The 25,448-nt window shown below is 40.7% G+C and overlaps 1 protein-coding gene across 1 annotated transcript in view; it reads right to left on the bottom strand.

Annotated features, from left to right (window-relative positions):
- Nucleotides 1–2,534: 2,534 nt before the first annotated feature.
- Nucleotides 2,535–25,448, bottom strand: part of LOC120719099 (metabotropic glutamate receptor 7-like) — a 77,332-nt gene continuing 54,418 nt past the window's right edge. The window contains exons 8-11 of the mRNA XM_040008008.1: nucleotides 24,765–24,904; nucleotides 19,120–20,055; nucleotides 8,783–9,035; nucleotides 2,535–3,359 (exon numbers count right to left, since the gene is read on the bottom strand). Coding sequence (XP_039863942.1) covers nucleotides 3,310–3,359; nucleotides 8,783–9,035; nucleotides 19,120–20,055; nucleotides 24,765–24,904 — 1,379 coding nt within the window. The 3' untranslated portion in view covers nucleotides 2,535–3,309. The remainder of the gene's footprint in view (nucleotides 3,360–8,782; nucleotides 9,036–19,119; nucleotides 20,056–24,764; nucleotides 24,905–25,448) is intronic.

Genomic DNA, 25,448 nt, shown 5'->3' with positions numbered 1-25,448 from the left:
GAGAGAGAGAGAGAAATAAATACCAGGAGACACTAATGTGATGAGAATGAGGCCTAGTCTCTTCCGCTGATTAAAAATGCAATAACACAGTGACAAACACACACATGCATACACACGATGTGCAGCCAAAGCATGGCCAAGGTGTTGCTCTGTGGACTGACAGATAAGGAATGGCACCCCGGACTAATTATTCACTTGGAGTGAAAGGCATTGTATATTTTCATGTATCACTTCAAGAAAAACAAACAAAGGAGCGAATGAATGAACAGCATTTCACTGGTGGAGCAACAAAATTTACAAGTGATCTTTCTTCATATGATAATTAGAGTCAATGAGAAGATGGTGGATGTTATGACTCATGCCTAGCCAGTGGCTAGCTTACTGTACTTATTAAATCTATGAAGTCACTGTGTACTGGTAATGGTAACTGGCCTGGTTTCTGGAGAACAGAAGGAATGCAGTGGAAGGAAAAGATGCTGGTAAACAAAAGCAGCAGAATGAGGTTTCCAGTACAAGATGCAGCGGGGAAGAAATAAGTGGAGTGAAGAGTGTCTTTATCCACCCCCTGTTATATCAGGCTTCAGTTGGTCACTGATGGGAAGCAGATAAGGTTTCAGTCTGGCTGGAGTTGGATAATTGGACATTTATGGAGAGATAGGAGAGCCCAGAGCCCAGGAGCCATGAAACAGAGCTAATCTAGACCCAGCATCAGTAAATTGTCTGTGAAAGAGCGCATCAGGAGTTCTGACAAGATAAAGAAGGCTTTCCTCAAAGGCGGAGCTGGACCAAACTGACATGAAAACTCAGATAGAAGAAAGCCTGAGCCTTCGGTGCCGGGACTTTTACAAGTCACATGACGTGCGTGCTAAAACGCACATTTCACAGCGCAGCGGCATCACCTTGTCATCCAAATTGGGTCGCACAGGCTTGTAATTCGTAGACAGAGAAGACAGTTTTGACAATTTTTGTAACTAGACAGCTCTTAAGAGCCAGAACTCTTTTCAAGCTGGTGTACATTTTTAAAAAGCCCATAAAACCTATTGTTCTGCATCAAATACTCCATGTCTTATAATCTGTGACTGGCATCCCTTAAAAGTTTCAAACATTTAAGCCCTCCTGGTGGAATGTGCCTTGCTCTTAGTCCACCATGATTAGTTTCCTTCCTTTGATGTTTCTTTCTCCCATTTGAGTCTCCCTGGAATGTGCTGCCTACAGAACAGGTGCATACTAAGCAGGTGGGTCCTTACGTAGGAGCCCCGAGAGCCTCGTGATGGAGTAGTTCATATCCCATACTATTTCAGGCAGGTTTATAAAAGAGATTCCAGGACCTGCTTTGTTTTTTTTACACATTTTTGCATTTTAAAGTTTTTCTTTTCTTTGCATCACGATCCAAAAAGATATTGCTTGAGTTATTTATTGTTTCGGTTCTTTTTTTTTTGCTGAGCTGCAAATCTAAACTCTGTACAGCCCCTACTGATTGCTTGCACATAGGCACTGACGCAGGCAATTAATTTGGTGGGGGAGAGGCTAGTCTTAATTGGGTATAAGTGGGATTTTTCTTGGCTGTGTGCAACAGAAAATGACAGACTGTGCGTATGAGAAGTAAAGACCATCTGGTCCCACAGGAGTGGAGCGAGAAGCCAGACAAATGGAAAGAGAAACAACTGAAAACCTGTGTGTATCATTCCCCCTCTCGCACAAACACACACACACGCACAGACAAGAGGAATCGGCATTTCTTGGTCATATATCATTTGCCAAGTAACAGCCTAGAGGGTGAAGAAGCAGAAGTCTCTCATGCGTGGCCTATTCATGTTTTGATGCAATAATCAATATTGAAAATAGTAACATTATGCTTGTAGGCAGGCACGGGAATAAAGAGCGGTTAGCTCGTAAAGACTTGGTCATCAGCAGGACAAATTGATCTGACATGTTACATTATTCATGTAGGGGATTGGCGGTGAGACTCGGGAGGGGTGTTGGTACGGGAAGAGGAGCAAACGGGCGAGTAAGGAAGTCAGCAAGTGGACATCGTTTTCTCTCGCAGAGGTCACAGCTCCTCGGTGTACGAGCACCAAACATTTCCATCAGCTACGCAAGCCTACAGTATAAACAACACGACGCCTGATTGCACTTGTACGCCACTTTTGGACTTTAGTCTCTCCTAGTCTCTCGTGCAAACTCACACATTTCCGCACGCACAGAAAAAACTATGATATGCCGTCTGGTTTCGTTGTATAAAAGATAACAAAATGATTTTATTACACGTCCATAATTTGACAGACATCACAACATACTTGCAAGATTGCTCTGATATTAATGTTTCCCACACCATAATTAGGCATAATATACCCAGTGTGAAACTAAATAAAACAAACATGCTTTTGCAGATACAGGGAAGGTCAGTTCAACAACAGATTAAAGCCATATTCTGTCCCTCAGTGAAGTCCACTTCTGGTAAAGAAAACGAGCAGCAGAAGGATGCTGAAGCTTATTATCATTTTCAGAATTTATCTTTATTTTTTATTTTTTTTCCCCTTTTTTTTCTTCAAGTTTACATCAAATAGAACAAACATACATTGGCACATGCAAAGTGAACACTTTGTGGTGCTTTTCATAACCATTCAAATCCAACAGAACAAAGACTGGATATCTATTGTTTTACTCCAAACATGAAAATACTCTCAGATATTTACAAAAGAAAAATAATATATACTTACAATGCCCATCACTCTAACATAAGAATCATCTGGAACTGTTTTGAATTAATTAAAATAAATTACTGTATGTGGCAGAGCTTGCTGTTTAAGGTTATTAAATCAATTTCAAGAAATAAGAGGCACAGGAGAAAAAGAAATCACTTAGAAACAATACAAACAGAAATCCAATAATGGGAACCCCAAGAGAATATGGCTTTAATGACATTTTAAAAGAAAATATCTTGAAAGCAGATCCAGTGTCTTTTTCTGCATTTGTCCTTATTCACGGTGGCCCCCTGTTTAGCAGGCATGTTGATCTCCGTCAGCGAGAGAAGGGGTGGGGGTGGGGCCATGACACAAGTTTAAAAAACCCCAAAAACCTACAGTTTGGTTCTGGAGGCTTGACCCAGCCACACAGGCCTAAAGCCGTGCTAGTCTCTGTCAGGACTCATGCATCATGTCTGGATGAAAGTTGGATGCAATCCATAGTCCTGGAGTGCATAGGTACTGCAGGTGGTGCTGGGATGCCTCTGTCTGTCTTTCTCTGCTTCTCTACAGCTCTCTTTTCAATCACAGAAAAAAGGACATACAGTATTCGTTTCCAAGCAGATCAGATCCTGAGGTTGTTGTAACTCACATATGTTTTCTTTGTTGCTTGACCTGAAATCAAAGTGAAATATGAAGAGAGAAAAAAAGATAAAGATTTACTTTAAGCACAGCTAAAACATAAACAGAAGAATGGAAAAGAAAGCATCTTTTCAAAGGTAAATACACATCGTCATCCTCCTTCCTGCTGTGCTGTGCATTCTTATCGCCAGCTGTGTGCAATCAGTAGAAACAAATTCCAGGCCTCGTGTATCATTTCAACTCACAATGCCCCCATGCAAAGCCTTAGATTCTATTTTCAGATGTTAACTAGTGATAAAAAACACAAACACCACACAAGTGGGCACCGAACAAATGCTGGGGCATGCAACGCGATCCCAGTCTGGATTGCCATGGAAACGTATCAGAATGTGGCTGCGTGCCTGTGTGCAGTTTCTGTTTGTGTGTCCTGCTGTATATCGAGAACCACTTTGAGCTTCAGACCTTCAAAGTGAAAGTTTTTTTGCAAACTGAGGTCATTCTGGCTTGTCTGTTTTATGGTAGGAATAAAATGTGGAGTTGTGGTTAGTCTTTGGCTTGCAGTGACATTTAAGCAGGGTGTCATACTGTGAAGAATGGGCTAGGGTAATGTGAATGTAGTCCGTAGAGCAATGACAAGTAGGAGGATATGTGTATCTGCAGGCTTGTTGTCCTGTTTGTGCATTTCTTAATCACAGTCATTGCTATTCTACTACTTTAATGTTGCTATGGCGACCATCTCCCATGGGCTATGCAATTAAAGTCGCACCATTTCTTTACAGCTGCATTTTGTAGTCTTGGCCGGGAAGTATGATGAATAAAACATTAGTAAATGTACAACAGAATCTTGCTGGTAAACATAGTCAGGAAGATTTTTATTTATTTATTTATTTATTTATTTTTTAAGTAAGATGTTTTTGTGTGCGTTTTCAGGTTTGATACTAAAACATTTTGAACCGCATGCATTTTTTAAGAATCCGACTTCTCTGTTTATGATCTGCGCCAGAGTAGCGCATACATTGTGTGCATTAATCATGACCTGATCTAAGGAGTTAACATAAATGGAGGCAGCTCAAGCTGCGCTGCATCATTCACATGTAACATCTTTAAACATCCAACACATAGCTCATACAGTACCAGTCACACCCTCCCAATTTGATAGTCTATTTAAGCTGCAAATTCCCCCTCGCTCCCTCTGCCTCTTACACATCAGTGCCACCGCCGCTGCCCTCCATCACCGCCTGTTGCCTAACCCCTCCGCGACCCCAGCATCCCTGGGAAGGTTCCGCCGGGGATAATAACTAATCACTTCCCAATTTCTATGTATCATATTTATGGGAGCGGTCAGCTCAGGGTTTAGGCACCTAACTCTAACAAAGCCCTTCCAGAAGCAAGTCTCGCCATTCTGCAGTCCTCCTGAAACGCCTCATTTAAGTGGGCCGTTTGAAGGATTATGTAAATTAACTTTAATTTCACTGGTCACTGGGACAGAAAAAAACTGCATGTGTAGAATAACTGTTCAAATCTGATTAAAAAATAGAAGTTTTACTTCCACCAACCCGTACCCCCCCCCCACACACACACACACACAGCAACTGCAGTAAGCTAAAAACTAAACCAAAAAGCTGAATTAAAATCAGATCAGTACAAATGTATGCAAATTTATAGATGAAGAAAAATTATGTAACTCTTTTAAAGGCTTGTATTTTGGTTTCTGCTGTGTACAAGCAACTGACCCTGGAGCTTTCAAATCCAAGCTGCCTTTCCACTTCTTGATGACATTGTTTTTGGTTCAGTCACACTAGAGTAAAAATAGGACAGCGACCTCCATGTGACTAGGAAAAACTGGTGGTTGCCCGGTGCAGCTGGTACCCCAAAGATTAAGCGTGCAACGGCGTCAGCCTCTTTGTGACCGTTTTCGACTGCACAGGCCGCCTCGGGGTGAAAGCAACCTGTCAACCTGCCTCGGACTGATTCCTGTCACTCTCAGACGGACTGGTGAAGTGTTGCAAACTACTGCCGTCTAATTTATAAATGTAGACTTATTAGACCATCACATCTAGCTAGCACAAACAATCTGAGCTAGTCTGTACAACTTGCATGCGATGTGTCCCTCTGCAGTAAAGACTCAACTGGTTGTATCATCTTGCAGTTAAATCGCAGTTCTGTTAGGTTATGTCTGGACCTGAAGTAAGTAGTTAATGTGAATTTCTGTCTATACAGATGGCAACAGAATTGAATGATTTATCACAGTTTTTTCCATAAAACAGATTGCATGTAATTACCAACCTGACCACATTCATTTGCAAACTGAAAGCTGATCGATTGTGTTTTATCTTGATGCACCAAAGTTGTTTTGAAGACTACAGCTGACTCCAAATGGTTGCAGACCTGGTTCCCATCCTTGAAGCAACCAGTTTAAAGTAAACAAGATCGCAAGTTCACTGCAGTAATTTTGGTTGCATTGTAGTGTGACAGTAACATTAGTTATGTGAGCAAGTCATCCATCTGTGGCTGCCATATCCTCAAAGCTCATTTTTCTTTAAGGGGACCTAAAGTATTATGCTTTTCCTTAATTGCTGTCACATATATACAGTTAAAATGCTGAATTCTCATATTAGATATGGCCAGAGTTTCAATTAATAAAGTCTTCTATGAGATATGGTAAAAGTCACATTCGCCTGCTATTCAAACTTTCTGTTTGTGAGCGGCAGCCAATCAGAAGAAAGTTGGCTTAATGGAAAAGAGAGCTAAATTGATGAACTAATATACATTTTATTTCCATATAAAGAAGTATTTAAAAAAAATCCAGAGCATGAATCTTCTAACGTCTGTGATTCTAGTTAGTTGTAATAGAAATTGGCTCAGACAAATCCTCTCTATCATCCTAATTTTTAATATTAAAGCCTCCCATAACTCTTCTTCCTTTTGGTTCTTCCATTTGTTAAGTTGTGTTTTCCGACTACAGATTTCATCGTTAATTAAATGAAATCAGTCAGAGAAGCATTAAGGCAGTCGCGCACATGCCTGTTGGGAAAAAGGTAACGGGACAGTGAATCAATGCGACATCTCAGGGCGAAGCCTCTTCTCCGAGAGGTGTAATCATGATGATATTACACCGTATCAATATCAATGTAAATCTGCAGAACTGCTAATGCTCTTAATCCTATAAATCAGTTTGAGTCATTCCATAAGGGGGCCCCTGAAAAGAAGGAATTTGGCACTCCGATGGTTACAGGAATTGACGGACATTCTCCCGGGATGTTCGAGGCGCAGTTCAGGTTTCAGGGCGGTCATGCACATAAATTCGCCATTAATAAATGTCAGTTCCAATGTTGCTAAAAAAAGAAGGGCAAGAGGAGGAGAGTGCATGCAGCGAGGGGAGAAAAGGCGAGAAGATATTCATGTTGGAGAGACAGAAGGTGAGAGACACACAGAGCAGAAGATAGGGGGCACTTTTGGGAGGGTCTTACAGAGACCGCATGCCCTGCTTGGGGACTTTTGATGTGCTGCTGCAACAGATGCCAAGGTTTCACCCCTATTTACTCAAAGAGCCACATGTGTGACAGGCAAAGATGTGCTCCCCATCCCCTGATACGCTTGCATCAGCACTCTGACTTATGCGCATAACTCACACTTTCGACTCACACAATGATACACACATTGAGAAGCACACTCAGTCACAGATCCACACGCTCATTCTGCTCATGACAGATGAGTGTGACAACTGTTGGCTGTTTGGAGAAATTCCCAGGAAAATCTGTGATCTCAGAGGCATAATCCAGAGAGGGGTTGTGGGGCTGGTGCACCTGTGGGTGCCATGATCACTCTGTGTGATTAGAAGTGTTGTGGGAGAAGAGGTCTTTGGAAGCTGTGATGTGTGATTTGCATGAGCTGTCAATCTTCACTGTCTTTGTCCTGACAACTAGAGATGAGCATAAAGCTTCCATGGCAACGCTGGCCTAGAATTCTGCCTTTGCAGTCTTTCTTCTTTAAAGGGCTTAAAAAACTCTTTCTCATGTTGATGTTTCTCACCCACAACAAACACCATATCACCTAACTACGGAAATATGTAGGCCTCCCCACTCACGTACTAATACCCAGCTTTCTCTCTGCTAACAGGATCACGCTTACTGTTTTAGATGAAGGGTGGTATGAGTAACACACAGCAACAGGGACAGATAATCTCCTTCCATTCCCGTCGACAAAGCCCTGCTGCTTGAAATCTCTTCAGAGAGCAAGTGCCCCCATCTCTCATGTTCCCTGCCATGCAGCTGGCCTAAAGGTCGAACTATTAATCAGGCTACAAGATAACTGGGTCCTTTTTAAGGGACATTATACATCATTTTAACCAAGTCACCATCCTATTAAACCAGTGGAATGGGCTTTCTAGTACAAGAAAGGAAAAAAGATCGAAAAAAGACTAAAAAGATCTCATTTATGTGTCTTGGGAAAATTTACATCTATTATACAGATGTAGATCTCAGCTCCTGGGTTATCTTTATGGTCTGTATCATTTCTCATGGCTATAAAGGGACTATTTTTAATATTAAAGGCTCACTGTGGACACAAATGGATGTGTTTGTAGATTGGATCGTTCATAGGTTAAGCTTATGTCTAACTAAAGTGTTGTACTAAAGTACAAGCATTTTTTTTACAATGTATTGGTCTTTAAAAGTGTGAAAATAAAAATTCAAATGTGTATTTCTAGCAGTCCTTTGGTAATACTCTACGTCCACATTCAGCCTGTATAGAAAAACAATATTAGCATTATTGTAGCTTACAAAAGTACAAAACAGAGCTTAGGCAAGGGTTTTATATTCAAAGATAAAATCTTATTTTTTTCCAGATTAAAGTCATATATGAGCAAGAAAAAAGAAATTGCAATTACTGGTTGCCATGCATTGTGCCTGCAGTGGTAGACCTTATCAAATTATACTCTGCAATCAGGAAATACTTAGGTCAGGACAGAATTGCTACATGATTGGAAGCATCTATGCTTTGAGGAGACACTGCCAGGAGAACACCACACACGTTTTTGTGAAAGAGTTACTGCTGCGTGTCTCTTACTACTCTGCACTTTTGGCATTCCCTCTGTGCTGGCCTCTGAGGTGTGATGCAGTTGGTTCAACCTAGTGAAAGTGAGGGCTGTTTTTTTATATATATATTTTTTTTCTCATGTAATGTTTTAAAGTTTTACAAGTTTAGCCTCAGAGAATATCACATGACTTTAGTCATGAATTAAAAATTTTAATCTCAGAGAGTCTGAGTTTTGCAGGATGTCCACAGAGTAAGTCCTGGACATTAACACTTAAAAAAGGTTTGTGTACGTATTCATGATTATAGAGTGCAGTAAACTGTTTATTAATAGTCTGCATCCTGCTTACAAATGTTAAAAACTGTGCAAGCTTCTCTGTTTTATTGCATGTTGGCTAAAAACGCCACTCCAGATTACTTACTCATGGGGTCAGCAGCGGGGTTCTCACACAGCTCAGTCTTTGCCTCTCCATTGGGCCTCTCGTTGGGCTTCTGGGACAGACGTGATGACATTGTGGCAGCTGTGACTACAGCCTTGAAGCTGCGCTTCCTCTTCTGGACGTTCATCTCAGGGTGGAAGATAATGATGTACACCTTGGGCATGTAGAGCATGCCCAGTGCTACTGAGGCACTGAGGTTCATAGAGATGGTCAGGGTGGTTGTCTGAATGTACAGCTGTAAGTAAGCAGAGACAGGTGAAGAGTGATTTTAATAAAGACTAGAATAGCAGCAGACATAATCAAAATGGGTAGCTCCTTTGTGTGTGGTATCAGCTTTGATTTGGCTGCTCTATGAGGCAGATAAATATGTTAGGAGTAGCATTTAAACACTTATAAAGAAAAATTAGAAACAAGACAGCGATGATGGCTAAACGTCTGTTGCCAATTAAAGAGCAGTCACACTGCTGAGCGAAGTGATGAGGCAAAACCTAATAATAGCCACGGCCCAATAACAAAATCTCAGTATCCGGAAAATACATTACATTGTTTGTTGCCATTTTCTGAGTCTTGCAATGTGGTTAACCTTTCTGCAGAAGGAGCCATGATGTTAGTCATTAAAAACTTTTATAGTTTTATAGGAACATATTTTTAATACTGAATTCCCACATAATTTAATGGATTATTCAATTATACAATTCTTGGTTTGATAACCTACTATTATTAAGAGATAAGTAGGTGATCCCGGCATTTCCTATATGTTGCTATGAGCAAAAGAGCACTCATGCGTTTAGTACATGATCTAGAAGCATTTATTAAAGCTTGACCTGCAGCTACTCACTCAAGTCAAAGACGGTTCAAGCGTATTAATGACAACAGCAGAAGAATCACCAACAAATATCCTTACTTGCCCTCCTTCCTGCCAGCCTGTTGACTTTTTTCACTCTAGATTGATGGACCACACTGTCAGATGAGAAGCTGTCCATGACATATTGAAGCCACCTTTCTTTTCCTTTTATACGAGCTGTTTTATTTCACCGCTCAAGCAATCCGAGCCCTACTTCTCCCACTAGCAAATTCTATTACCAGGCCCACTTTAATGTATATTCCTCTGAGAGTACAATAAAAGAACATGTATGCACTAAGAACACTACATTTTCAGCATACAGAAAGTCTACATTTATCTTTCTGCAGCTCTGCACACAGCAGAATGCAGCCCGAGAAAGGCTGTCAGTGCGGTAAGTGCTAGGATCATTCATTGGACTCCCGTGACATGAACACAGGTACATTCTCTCAAATGCATCCAACATGACATTCCCTTTCAGTCGTTGCATAACACCTTTCACACTGTCAGCCTGTAATTGTGAGCTTGCATAACCCAGATCATGTAGGGATTGCAAATTTTAAACACTGACTTCATTAGAATCTAGTGATTTTTCTAAGAGGTGGTGAAGTCAGTAAATCAGAGGACATTTAAGAGCTCTTTGTTTCATTTAAGGGTCTTGGAGGAGAAATAATCACTTCAAGAGGGGACATTATTGTTTGAAGAGCCGATCACCATAGCCTCCTCTCTAATCTACTGCACTTGAAAGCATCAGATGTCACTTACATACTGCCATTCAGTCAGTCACTGGTAATGTGCACTAGGAGAGGGTACCATTGTAAACACATTATCCACCACAGCGTGTCTGTGGAGAAGCAAAATGCTCAGTGAATCAGTGAGAGGAGGAAATGTCACCATTTGCATACAATCTTTCTCGGTAAATATTCGGAAACGGTAATTTCTTTCACTCATTTCCATGCTAGTCATGCCTTTGTCTTCTAATCTCCAAAAATCATTCAGATGCCTGATATCATCAACACACCAATGCACTCAATTGCCTCCATACCCTCCAGTTTTTCTGTGAAGCAGCATCAGAAGCAGCGATCTGGCTGGTACACCATGCATTAATAACTGTATGAATATCACAGTACTCTCAGCGCACTCTGTTCCCTGTCACTCTGGGCTGGGGGAATGTCGTTTCAGCTGCAAATTTGCAGGGCTGATGACTAGATTTTTTTGGGGCCACGAGTCAAAGCGTTGTGGGGCAGCGCACGTGGCATCAAACATAATCGCCAGAGAATCTTCAGCCTGTGCTGCTGCGCTTCCATGTTTGGTAGATGGTAACCTGTCTGGTATCCATAGCAACACTACAGAGTTTGGTGCAAGCAACTAAAGATGCCTGGAATAAGCTTTTAATGAGATTCTGATACCAAAGAGTCTGCAATGCTGACCCTATCACAACTGATTTATTGACCATGCAGGAGAGCTGATTCGGGAGCAGGCTCACAATAAGCTGTAATAGGCACTTTGTGCGCTCATACGCACACACAAAGCATGTGTAGGTATGTGGGCTTTCATGCTTTCTAATACACATGCACGCACACACACACACACACACAGGCACATAAGCACACCAAAACAAATCCTTTTTCTAACCATCTCTAACCGCAGAGACAGGGTTTTTCCATTGTGCATCTCTGTGAGCTTGACCCAAATTCGTACCCGCCACTCAAATGCTTTGCTTGTCGCAGAACAGTCATAATTAGCTTCTGTTGCTTTAACATAAATAAATACATGAAGGCATTTTCACAACTGCTTGGCAACTTACTATTTATAACCACCGTAATGATTTATTAACGCGCTCATCAGGAATCAAACGGTTGCTTTTGAATTTTACATCTCACTGACAAGCCAAATGCCAACATTCAGTCACAACAGACGATGTTTCTACTATTTAGACAAAAAGCTGTTGAGCGTAATTCTCATAATTATACCCACCAGGGATATACTTACTGCAAAGGCAATTTAATTGTGTATGGATGAGTACTATAAATGCACACAGTGATAAGAACTTGATTCAGTAAGTGACAATTAGGATGCTCTCTGCCCCGTTAGAGAATGCCTTCAATAATGAATCCAGGGGATTTGCAGTCTCCCCTCAACTACCTGGATGTCTCTTGTTGTTTGGGGTGGCCTACTTTCTATCCTGGCTCATGTCATGAATAACTCTGTCTGGCTTTGTGCTCCAAAGCCTGATTCTGTATTGTAGCTCTGTATGTTGATGGCCTTTGCTTCTTTTCAACTCTGTGACCGATAATGCACTCTGCATGTGGTAATTGTCACAACAATTAGAGGAAATCATTTTTGATGTTTCCTTGACATGATTTGTCAAAATACAGTTCAGGATCCATCATGTGTGTCGGCAGGAAAATTGTGAAAAAGTGACATAATTTAAGTCCTACACGACTAAGAATAAAACTCTTTGAAAAAAACAGAGTTATTGTGTTTTGACTATTTTCTGTCACATATATATTTAACAAGGGCAACGTTTCAAACAATAACGTCTATGTGCAAGTGATCCCTGTGAACCAGAAGCTCATGCTTCAAACTGCTGTAATTGCTCTGTTTCAGACAGTTCTCAGTGAGACTGTGTCTAACACTTTACAAAGTGTTACCACCATGTTTTTGTCATGTTGTTACTTTCATTACAAAGGTTCTTCAGTGCTCTGCACAATGGATGGATATTAAGAAGGTACTTGCTGCAATTAGCTGACTTCTCTTCATATGAATGGAGGAGGAAAAAGGTGGGATAGTCTATAACTTTTTATTGCATGAAAGGACAAAAATATGATAAAGCTACAACTGTGTCCAGGACAGTAGGAATGATCAGCTTCTGCTCACATAGCACTTGATCTTTGCAAGAATCTGCATAGACATCACGCTAACACAAAGCCTGTATTGAAGAACTGAAAGTGATGCTAAAGCTGAGTGAATGCCTACCCCAGCCCAGCAGCAAGAGACGATCTTCAGCATGGAACCAAAAAGTGATGAGCTGACAGGCTTGAAGCATCGTAGCCTCCATTTCTACCTGTAGTTATTTACATTTGGACTGCTCTTGTGTGTTGTGATTAGGACAGGGATTTGTGTCAGTGTATGAACCTGTAGCCTAAAGTTTATATTGTTACTATTCATTATGTGACAATTCACGTCAGGCCATGTTACAAAGTAACGACAAATTAATCTAACAAGTAGTGTAGTGCCTTACTTTCTCCAGGTAGTAATTAAGTAATTAATGTAATGCAGTACCCAAAATTTAAGTCTGTCTAGGTGTTTGTTAGTTTGCAAACTCCTCCTACATGATCAGGAGTTTGAGTGACCAAACTTGCCACGCAGGTAGGTTTTGAAGGTTCTTATCCATGTCAGAGATTAAAGATCATCACGTTTCCTAGCAACCACCACACAATAGGCTAACATCACCAGTTTATAGCATTTATGCACCCATAAAACCTTATGAAAACATCGCATCATTTTTCTTTCATGACAGTGATATCGAATTTATACCCCTAAAAGCTGAAATATGTACAATATATTAAAATGCCATCATGTTGCCTGGCAACCGTCTAGCAATAAAGTTAAAGTCTTTGTACACCTACAAAACCTTATGAAAGCATCCTATCATTTTAATTTCGTGACAATAACATCTTATTTATATCCACAAATGATGAATTATACATGCCTAGCAACCACAGAGCAACTGGCTAAAGTGACCCACTTTATTTCCCTCAATTTTCTCCATGCGGGTAAGTAAGTATATGTAAGTCTATTGCTTTGCAAGCAAAGGCATAGCAATATTGTAGCATAGGCATGTACTAGTAATGTGTAATAATTTACTTTTTTTTGAGTAGCGGCAGCTATCCTTAATATGGTCACCTCAGCCACAGCTATTCCACCCAACCTTCTGTTTGTCTGGGGCAACCAATTGGAATAAAGATGGCTTAAGGGGAGGATGGCCCTAAATGGAGGACAGCTAAAATGCCTTGTTTCAAAAAGAGGCTTTAAAATAAGAGGCTGCACAATGGCACGGGATAAAATCAATAAGAAACTTTTTACTGTGAATTATGCAAAGCTACCCTAGTGCAGTCTAAGAATAAAAAACATGGTGCTGGAAATGAGAGTATTAGGTCTCTTTTAAACTTTTGAATTTGGGAAATCATTTCAACCTTGGCCAATATTTAGAGGAGTTCCAAAGAAAGAGATAATCTGTGAGAGAGACAGGTTTTGGTAAAGTTTGATGATCACAAGCCTATTAAAAGATACTAGAGGAGAACACACACTGCCTGCGGAGAAGCTGAGGATCCTCCACAGCTCCTCGCGGCCTGATGCTCCCTCACAATGAAGAAAATTCGACATTGAGAGCGATGATTCTGTCAGCAACAACAGTTTTGACAACATTCAATCAAACTTTAATCACATACTCTGAGATAATGCGCATTACACAGTTCCTCAGTGACAATGCAATGCAGTCAAGTGCCTCTGGCTGGATGGCATCTGTCATGAACAGTATCTCAACTGAATTACAACAGGTAAAATCTAATATAGCGTTATATATATTTATTCCAAATGATAGCGGAACTACAAATAATAAACGATGTGTTCATATTGTTTGGATACTTCTCTGAGACTGGTTGACATTACCAAAATAAATTATTCCCCACCTACAATATAGATGATATCAAGGCAGTAGTGGCAGACTGTTCTTCTAGATTATATTCAATTGGAATTTGCATGCATGTTTTTTCAAGCAAAGTCTTGCAAAGATTTCAATCAATCAGTAGCCCAGCCTTAAAAGTGTAAAAGGTAATATACATAAAACCTACATTATTTTCTCCATTTGTGATTTTTTCTTTGTATCACAACAGTCAGGAAAGCTACGAGCAGCTTCTGCTTTGTAGCTCCCGGTGTTGCATGAATGAATAAATATATGAATTTTTAATTTCTGTGTTTGGACATTTATATGACCCATCTTTCATGGGATTATCAGACACAACAAGCCAAATGTCACCTAACATCCGGATCAACCAGACTTAGACGTAAGTGCTCAAACAAACGTACGCATAAGGCTCCTCGAATATAACGCCCAAGGAGATATTTCACTATGGAAACATAAAAACACATGAGCACAGCCCATTAAAACCCAAGGCATAAATAAATCCAGACAAATCATCATCCATTAGTGCCAAATGTTTTAAATGTGACCAAGTTCATATCTAGCAGTCTGTAACCCATATAACGCACTCTCTGATATAGCCATATGCCACTTTTGCCCTGCGTTCTCATGCTTTAGAAATGCATTAAGAAAATGCAAAAACATTATGAAGAAGGCGTTTAATTAAAGCTCCATTCTCATTCTGCCTCACATCTAAAACTGAAAGATTAACATTTTTTATACAACGGTTGTCATAAATCATGATATGAAGGACAAGATAAAATGAAGTGAATTCCGCTCTCCGTCTCATTTAGCTCGTAATGTTCGCAGATTCTTTCATCTTCGGTCACACCTCTGTGTCTTCCCATTTCAATATGTAATGGCAATACTCCACATCTTAACTGTGCACAGAGTGTGAAACTGATGTCACACTCCCTTCTCCCTGATAAAAAATAATGGACTAAAGTTAAAATCACAACTACAACCTTTCTTTCTTTCCATTATACTTGACCACATTTAGCTTTTCGCCTGCAGTCCGCCTCTGGTGCAATCTACTCAAGGTTTCATGCATAAAACAAGTGATAGGCAGGGGAATTTCACATATTATTTTCAAAAGACTCCACATCTCCGCACTAAGTGTCACATCCAACTCCTGTCAAACGCCGCTGTTTGCAGAGAGACAGGAGTTTTAGAAGATGCAATTTTACCTGCTGAAAGCTGAAGTGAAAAAGTTTTCCGCAGCATAGTTAGTCATTGTTAATGATGCTTGTCAGGACGAACCGTCCCCATGAAGTTTATGTATTACAGGGGACATCTTACAAGAGCCTAAGAGGTTTCCACACATGTACTGAGGCATATAAGCTTCCAGTACATGGAGTTCACTTTTAAGCGTGACTGAGTCTTGTAGGTGTTTTATTAGAGTGTTTCAGTGCCTCGGGATAAATGTTTCATTATATCACCGTCCTACTCTTCTGAACTGCAAGAAATGTTCTATGTTTAAACACCAGCCCTCGTGTTTATTGGCAGAATAGATTAAATCTATTTATCAGTCCTTTGCTCAGAGCAAACATTTACGGTGAGGCACTTCAGGCAAAAAGTGTTTTTTTTTTCTTTTTTTGGTGTCTGTAGCTCAGGAAGTAAAGCAGATCATCTACTTATTTGAAGGTTTGTGGTTCAATCCTTGGCTCCTCCAGTCTGCATGCCAAATATCCTTAGGCAAGATCATAAGTTGCTCTCCGATGCATTCACTGGAGTATGAATGCATTTGAATGGTAGATAGAAGCACTTAAGCATATAAAATAGAGCTTGTGTGAATGGGTGAATGAGGCATATTGTACAAAGTGCTTTGGGCACTGCGGCAGAGTAGAAAAGCGCCATTTAAGAATCAGTCCGATCATATCTATTACCTGAACTGTTTATACCTATGTAACAGTTTCAAATAAAAATGTATATAAAATCACCAGCCACTATATTAGTTAGACGTGTTCAACAGCTTGATGATGCAAACATCTAATTAGTGAACCCAACAACAACAACCAAATGCATTTAGACATTTAGACACGGTAAAGACAACCTGCTGAAGAACACCAGAATGGGGGAAGAAATCGATTTAAGTGACTTTGAATGTGGGAAGGTTGTTGTTCCCAGGGAGGCAGGTCTGAGTATTTCAGAAACTGCTGATTTACTGTGATTTTCCCACACAACCATCTCTAGGGTGTACAGGGAATGGTCTGAAAAAGAGAAAATATCCAGTGAGCGTTAGTTCTCAGGGATAAAATGCTTTGTTGGTGCAGAGGAGACCGGTCGGACTGCTTTAAATGGATAGGAAGAGAACCATAACTCAAATAACCATTCGTTGCAACCAGAGTATGCAGAAGGGCATCTCTGAATGCACAACATATCAAACCTTGAAGCAGATGGGCTACAGCAGCAGACGACCACATGAGTGCTGCTCCTGTTCGTTAAATACAGGTAAAGTGAGGCTACAATTTTCACAAGCTCACCAAAACTGGACATGAGAAGATTGGAAAAATGTTGCTTTAACATGAAAGCATATTTTCTAATTTATGCTGTGATAAAAAATGAACTTAATTTTCCCTCAGTAAAAACCTTTGACTCTAATATGTCAACAAAATGTCACAAGAATAAGTAGGTTTTATCCAATATTCATGTAGCTGTAATGGTAATATCCGCAGATTAACAGATATGTAAATAGATAATGCATCGTTTACATATTTAAACCCTTATTTGCAATACACTTTTTTGAAATAATAAACTGGAGAGGTTTCATGCTGATTTGATCTGGATGCAGGTGACTTTCATAGTAATTAACTTGAGAGCGGTGAGTATCCATCTGAGCACATGCAGGTGCACAGTAGATGCTCAGTGATCTTTAGTGTTTTTGCGTGGTTTTTCTCTACGATGCCTGAATGGGCAAACACGGGGAGGGGGTGTCACAGGTGTGGGAAATGAGGGTATCTAAATGGTGTGGGCTTTAAGAAATTCCACTCCTGCTGCAAAACAACATTAGGTCAAAGAGTCAAAGGCACTATCAGCTGGTGTCATGTCAGCCTGGTATTATTAGAAAGCATTTGATATTTGAAAGAGAGATTAGTCATATATGACTGGTTGCGTGGCCACATCTGCACATGAAAAGACAACAGGGCAAGGTATTAGAAAGTGAGGATGCGCTCAAATGAGTCACGCTGAGACTCATTTAGCCGCCAATTGTATATTTCCATGCATATCTAAACACAAGCAATTACACACATGGCACCGATCTAATCCAATCCCCTAATTACACTATTTCTGTATTTTGACATTACTTACAGGGAGATAATCATATAGGCATCCTTTGAGCCAGTAAGTACAGTTTAAGCAGTAACAGATGTGAGGAAAGCGGGCTGAAAACTTAAGCATAAGTCGGCTGAAAAGACAGAAAAGTTAGCATCCCTTCAACTTGACTTCACTGCAGCTTTTGCAAGGGATTTTATCAAGACATGCTCGGGCACTTCTCACTAGCAGTGGCTGGGGAGTAAGCAGAAATGCACCCTCAAAGGCCATTACGCCAAGCTGCTGCAGTGTGAACCGGAGGTGTGTGCGAGGCAATGATCCAGTGCGAGGAAAGAGTTAACTGCATAAGGGGGAAAGATAAACACATTACTGCTTCGCTAGTCGCCGCAAGTAACATAATGAACTCCTAATCGCTGCTGAGGGTGTAATTCATCTATGAAATCAGCAGCAAATTGAGATGAGGAAAATCAGCTTCTGATCCATCTCATGTGGTAGCTTAGCAGGAAGGATATTGAACGGCGTGCCTCTCAAAAGGTTAGGAGCAACACTTTCCTGTCAGCATCGATATTCTGTCAGTGGAAAACTTCTCCTTGGCTTCGTCTCGTACTCACGGGCCTGCTGAGAAGCACGCGCGTCCAGCGGATGAATGTATTTGTATTCTGCGCAGCGCTGGCCAGATAAGCAATGACTAGCAGAGAAGGTCGGAGTGTCATATTCTCAATCAACTCCAGTAGCACACAATGTCAACTGCTTTGTTGAGTAGAGTGCAGCTGTCAAGAGATGGAATGTGTTGAATCAAATTTCTATTTACCCCCTCATTTCTCTCTGCATTCCTTCTCCTCTTGGTCCTCATCGTTCTCGTCTTCCACCTTTCCACCTGCCCAAACTGCTTGTCTCCCTCTCCAGAATAAAGCATAATAGTATATGTTGGGCCCCAGGCATGAGAGCCAAAATAGCATCTGGAGCTGCCAGCATCCCCTTGTGTATCCCTCTCAGGCATTCAAGGATTCTGGTGTTTACCATCAGCCCTTCCTTTGTCTTTACATGTCTATTCCCTGAATGTCTGAGCTATGTAAATATGAACTCAAGAAGAAAAGAAATCCATAAATCACGTAGTCACTAAATGTATGTGTGTTTGCACGAATATGCACATACATGAATATGTTTGAACAAGATAAAAACGGGGCCAAAGAAATCCAACCATCCATCCATCCTCTTCTGCTTATCATTATCAGGGACGCAGGGGGCTGGAGCCTATCCCAGCTATCATACGGCGACAGGCAAGGTACATCCTGGACAGGTCGCCAGGGCTAACACAGAGAGACAGATAACCATTTTCACTCGCATTCACATCTATGGGTAATTCAGATTCACCAATTAACCTAACTCCACTACTGGGGATAGCGGGGCCAAAGAAATGAAAGTGAAATGTGTGAGGAGGGAGAAAGAGACAGACAAAAGAGAAGTCTGGTGACAAAGAGAGAGAGAGAAATGACTCACCTTCTCCGCTGACTGTGCTGTGCCAAAGAAAATCGGGATGAAGGCCAGCCAGACGATGCAAGTTGTGTACATAGTAAAACCAATGGGTTTGGCTTCATTGAAGTCTTCTGGTACATCCCTTGTCTTGATAGCGTAGATAGTGCAGGTCACCATCAGCAGGATGCTGTAACCCAGTGAGCAGATTATCTGTAGGTCTGTGATGTCACACTTGAGCACTCCGCGGGCCAGCCTGGGGTTTATGGTTTTCTGTTCATCGTAGTCGATGATAGTGTTTGGAGGGTCAACAGCAAACCACACCAGCACCCCCAGCAGCTGCACGCAGATTAGACTGGAAGTGATAGCAATCTGGGAGGTGGGGCTGATGAAGCGAGGGGCTGTCACTGTCTGCTTCCCCTGCTCGAAGATCCGATAAATACGGTTGGTCTTAGTAAGCAGTGCGGCGTAGCTGATGCACATGCCCAGGCCCAGAAAGATCCTCCTGAAGGCACACACGGCTACGTCAGGCTTGGCAATCATGAGGAACGTAATGATGTAACACAGGAAGATGCCAGTTAGCAAGACGTAGCTCAGTTCTCTGCCCGATGCCCGCACGATAGGCGTGTCATTGTAGCGGATGAAAGTTGCCATGACAAAGATGGTGGCGATGATGCCAAGCATGGCCAGGAAGACGGGGATAATTGCCCAAGGGGAATGCCACTCCAGCTTGACAATGGGGATAGGTTGGCAGCTTGTTCTGTTGGAGTCCGGCCTCATGTCGTAGGCACACAGTCTGCAGGAAGTTTCATCGTACTGGTACTGGTAGCCATCGCAGAGCTCACAGTGCCAACAGCACGGCATGCCCTTTACTTTCTTCTTCCTCTCTCCAGTTTTGCAGGGCAGACTGCACACAGAGATAGGCACCTCCTGCTCCCCATCTGGCCACTGAAGCTCCTCCAGCTGGGAAAAATGTGAGACACCACAGGATAAGGGGTTAGCAACAGTGAGATAAGCAAGTGATACCATGTGGGTATTGGTAAGCAGCTGTATTTTGAGGCAACATAACATTAAATTATGATTTTCCTTATTTTCTGCCATACATATACACTGCTACAAGGGTGGATACTCATAATAAACACGGCCAAAGTGTTTGAAAGCTTTTGTTCAAGTAATCCCCTGAACTAAAAGCCCCCTTGATGTATTGAAACAGTTAATAAGGTGTCTTATCGCATCATATTAACTTCTCACTTGTTGCTATATTCTCAAGCTTATGAAGTTGCATCGCAAAAACAAAGTTCAATGCAGTCTAAACGGTAGGGGGGGAAAATGTGTAGGAAAAAAAAAACGATGAACCTAATACAGCACAACATCTTTCCTGCCAATTTCTTGGAGGGATTGCCTTTTCTAATACTTGAAAGTAATTGAAATCACCATGGCAACAGAGCCTACCTTTGTTCAGTGAAATAAAAATAAAGTGATGTGAAATGCAAAAGACATTATGTTTTAATACAGGAGCCAGTGAGGTATGAAATACGTGATGAGAAGGAAGGAGAATGGGATTTGGAATTGCAAAATGCTTCGGTTAGACTTTGCACAGCCATTTCTAGTTATGATTGAAAAGTGCAGTATACAGACACACTATCTGAAGGTCTAAACCAAAGAGGCCCAAAGGTGTTTCATGATTCAAGCTCAAACTATAGCTTCGATGTACAAGCCAGCCCTTTAAAAAAAAAAATCCAAGAAGAAATAGAATTTTAAGACTCTTACATATTTTGCTAGGGAGTTAAAAAAAAGAAAAACTTTCAAAGTACTCTGAGCTGATCTTTTTATTTATTATGAAAGTGTACTGATCCGTGACTTTAAAAGAAGCAGAAGATAAAAGATACACCAACACGGTTTCGCGGCAATATCAGTCATCAGCAGTATCACAGAACTAAACCGAGTCCAACAAAAACAAAAGGCATTCGTATTCTGGGGCGCAAGTTTTAAGCCTGAAATACATCAATGTGTCGAGGTGTATAGAGCAACATAACAATCACATGAAAATGAAGAGGGATTGAATTTAGTGATTTTTTTTGTAGCGTGCTTTGATGTTAAGTGTATTCATGACTTAAAGACTCCCTGTCGAGTTTCTGACTTCCTTGTTGTTGCGTGTCCTCATTTTGTTTGTCTCAAGTGTACTCATAAAGACGCACACCAATATGTATGTGTAGTTTAGCCGACGTGTTCCCACTGTTTCGCTTATCCGGTGCAGATGATGGCAAAGAAGACAATTGGTTGTTTAAGGGAGATGCACATACATTACAGACTTTTTTCTCCTGGCCCATTACGGGGCTTCAGGGTTGGCCATAACTGTGCCAGAAATCATGCGATTACTTCCAGAGTCACAATTTTGACTGCTTAAGTGCTTTCGCACTGAGAAGTAAGGCTAAATGCAGTGCATCACATTTTCCTGGCTCGTGCAATCATAACTGTCAAAATTTGAGTGTGTAGAACTGCACACATCTCACACTCAATGGCTGTCAGCTTGGCCATCCAATAGCTTTTACCGAGAAAGCTCGTGAGTACTGATGCCAGTGCAGCGCGAGCTAACAATGAAAGATTTACTAGATTTACTTTTTTTTAGGCATTGACTTTGCTGGTGTTGTGGTATTGATGGTGTTAAAATGGTTTTCTTCACTGTAGAAGAAGTTAGTACTATGTTTGGTTAAATGTTCAACTTGTGAGCGCTATCGAGACAGTCATAGTTAAATGCTGCCGTTGTCATTTCCCATAATTTTGCGACACCTCGCTGTCAAATTAATTCTCTCAACATATTTTCCTTTTTTTGTGGTTTGTTTTTTAAACCATTTGATCAACAAGAATGCGTTTGATGCTTGACTTAATAAGATAATAATATCTGCATTACAATGAGGGTGATTATCACTGACATGCCATTTATTAGACTTCAGTGATACGCACAGTGCGTTTTAGTCCGTCGGACTGAATGTTTGTTTTTACAGAAAATCTCTACAAGGCAGCATGAAAGACCAGCAACATTTAGGAAAATATGATCTGTTTTTTTCTTATTTACATATTTATTTTTGCCTCACCTGCTCAATAAATATGAAGATCGAGCCTGCAGCCTGTTATCTTAACTTAAACCAGAGATATCACATCTAATACTTATGTGACTGCCAGACTTAAGGAAAACACAAGAAATCCTTCATCATCCGCAAACATCAATTTATCAAATGTACCATTACTTTTCTTTTTTTGTAAGGTTTAGAGAAACAAGATATAATGAGACAGTTAGTGAAATCTTTTTTTTTTTGTCTTTGCTTCCTGCAGCTCAAACATTTCTAAGGAAATATTTTGACATTTTTGAAAATACACTATTTGTTGCAGTCTTTCTGTAGACTCAAATGGGCTTTAACATATCAACAAAACAAAAAACACTTGTTACAAACTTCAAACACTTATGGCTTTACAGTCAGACTCTTTAAGATTAACATGGATTGGTTTTAAAAAATTGCACCAGGTGCAAATACCATCACATATGACATGAGTCTGGCATCACCTCAGGTGATAGCATCACCTCCTCCACATGTGGCAACTGCCATTAATTGCACATGCAGATATGCACCCCACTTGCACTCTCACACAGCTGCAGTGTGTTTGCGATGTGTGCACCTGTATGACGAATGTGTTGTTTCTGTGCTGTCTGGGTAGATTATCATCTGCCATTTATCTGAGGGCATGAAGGTGCCACTTGTTATTTGGACAATGAATGGTGCTCTCTGGAAAACCTCCCGATTACACACAGTGTGGAAACAGTAATGAGACCAACAGCTCTGTTGCCATGGAGACCAGAAACAAGATTTTTGACACCTTGGACTTGCTATGGAGGCTGCTATTTGGGTTTTGTTTTATTTGTTAATTTTACAGTTAATTTGAGTTTCTGTGAGCTGGAACAGCATCGCATTGAATTTCTTTATTGATCATCGCAGAGTGTATCAGGGTGCTCATTCCAACGAAACCTTTAAATTAGACGGCGCTTACAGAACGCAGTAACACCTTCTTTTCTTTTTTTTCTGCATTAGGATATAATTGTATTGTAACAGCATTTGGTTTGTAATCACACTAAAACAGAACGAAGGAGAAATCTCCAGCAGCAGACGTTGTTCCACCTGTTCTATCAAATGCATTTGGTTTAGTTTAATTCTTGTCATCCCGAGAACCATTATGCAAATGTTGACTCATCGGTATGTAAATGTCATGCTTTTTTTTTTTTTTTTTTTTTTTTCCTAATCTGAGTTACAAAGAAATTTCAGCTCAGGTTTCATCCTATCATATGGTAAATGTCGAGCCATGTTTGCCTTGAAAAAATAAGAACTCATCAGTTTCTTTATTGCCCACATGAATCACCTGAGCCCATTTCTCGTGTTGTGACAGTGAGATCTATTACAGTGGCATGAAACCAACTCCCTGCACTTAAAAAAGCAGCTGCAGCCTCCAGCTTTGCACCTAAACCCTATATTAGACAGTAGGTGAATTTAAGTTCCAAATGCAAAATCCATGTTGCTATTCCATGGGTTCAGCTTTCATTTGGATGTGCCAAAAATGTCAAACAACTCACACATCCACATATTTTTAGATTAATATCCTTCCCTTTCCCTGTAACGCACCCAGAGCCGTCATACGGTTTAACTTGTACTTTCATTTCATCTGATAAAATGTGATCATAGACTTTCATCGTGTAGTGCAGGAAAGCTAGCGAGCTGCAGTGGGAACACGGAAGGTGTGTATTTCAGGTGTCACCTTCCAGCGACATCTTTGGTAGCTCTCTGCTGCCACAACACAGAGTATACGGACTGACATAAGTTAGCTTCCACTGTACACCCTCAGTCCTCCAGAAGATGCAGTGAAAGAATAATGATATGCAACATCAGTGAGAGCTCAGCTAGCTGGTTTTCTTTTTATTTCCTTCCTTCTTTTTTAATATTGAACTCCCAAATCGTGTTGCTTCTGATGTATTAGTCTTGCCCAAACATTCTTTCACTGGTGGAAACATATCAGATCTTTTTAATAACATACTAAATGTGACCAACTAAAATCCTTTTATCCCTTTTCATGCACTAGATTTAAAATAGTCTGGTTTCCCTGCATATTTTTTCTTTCCTATTAAAAAAGCAGCTTTCAGGATATTTGATAACTTTTAACAGAACCAAGTTTCAATTATGGTTATAAACATTTTTTTATTAAGTCTAAAGTAACTTTGTGTAGGACTTTGGAATATGTTTAACATTTGGCTTACATTGGAGAGCAACACATCAGTTGAAATGTGTGTGCGTTTCTCTATTTGTTGCTGGAGGAAAATATAAGACCTGAAAATGATGAAATATTGTCTGCTGGGTAAAGCAAACACTTTATTTTGCATGTTAAATTGCAAACGCTCATTTTCTCCACCTGAAATACATCAATCAGAGTGGAAGTAAAAATGTCTGCACCTGATTTGTTTCCATAGTTGAGATGCAAAAAAATGCACACCTTGAGAGATTTCAATTTTGGAAAACACAAAGTCCTCGTGCTGTAGAATCAGCACCTACATATCCCTTATCATCACGCATGCCAACATTTGCAAACGCATGCCTCTTGTCTGTTTTATCAGTGGCTGTAAATCATCATACCCTGAGCTGGAGGTTCTCCACCCACTGCCCTACCACTTTATACTCTGGGGTAGAGGAGTTGGTCATCTGGAACTGGAACAGGTCATAGCGTCCCGGAGCATCGCCATTCTTGTTAAACACAACAGAGGTGCCGGCACTGCCTGTGCAGAGCAGAGCAAGAGAGAAGATGCAAAAAAAAAGAAAGAAAAAGTGTTAGACGTTGGTGTGGAAAAACAAAAAAACAAAAAACCCTTTACCTCGTTTCTCCCGACTCCTTGGTGGCCTACAAGGACAAAGCAAAGGAGTCTGTGTGCCTTTCTCCAAATATAAACCTCCAAAAACAAAGACGCATATCTTGAACCTTTGTGATAATAACAGACAAAAAAAGTCTAGAAAGCTACTAAGCTCCCTACTGACCACTATAACACTTTCTTACCTGCTTCCTATTCATCATCACGCCTGCACAATGCCCACTGGCAGAATATATTCTCACATTTAAAACATGGTTAGTCATGTGGACTCTCAACTCTAATATCAAGAACTGGCTGCTGCTCCTTAAAAACAGCGCACACCTCCGCAGATTAAAAGTAGTGCTGCATTTCAGTCACACTCTGGTCAACAACTGGGGACGTAAGGAGGACAAACAGGTCAGCCAAAGCATCTTCCAGTCCCCATCCGCTCTCAGTGTGCAGCATCCAGGCTTAA

The sequence above is a fragment of the Simochromis diagramma genome, unplaced genomic scaffold (genome assembly GCF_900408965.1).
Source record: "Simochromis diagramma unplaced genomic scaffold, fSimDia1.1 OVJJ01000545.1, whole genome shotgun sequence".
NCBI lineage: Eukaryota > Metazoa > Chordata > Actinopteri > Cichliformes > Cichlidae > Simochromis > Simochromis diagramma.
Note: the sequence above shows the minus strand (reverse complement) of the source record. Positions and strands in the feature narration are given on the sequence as shown.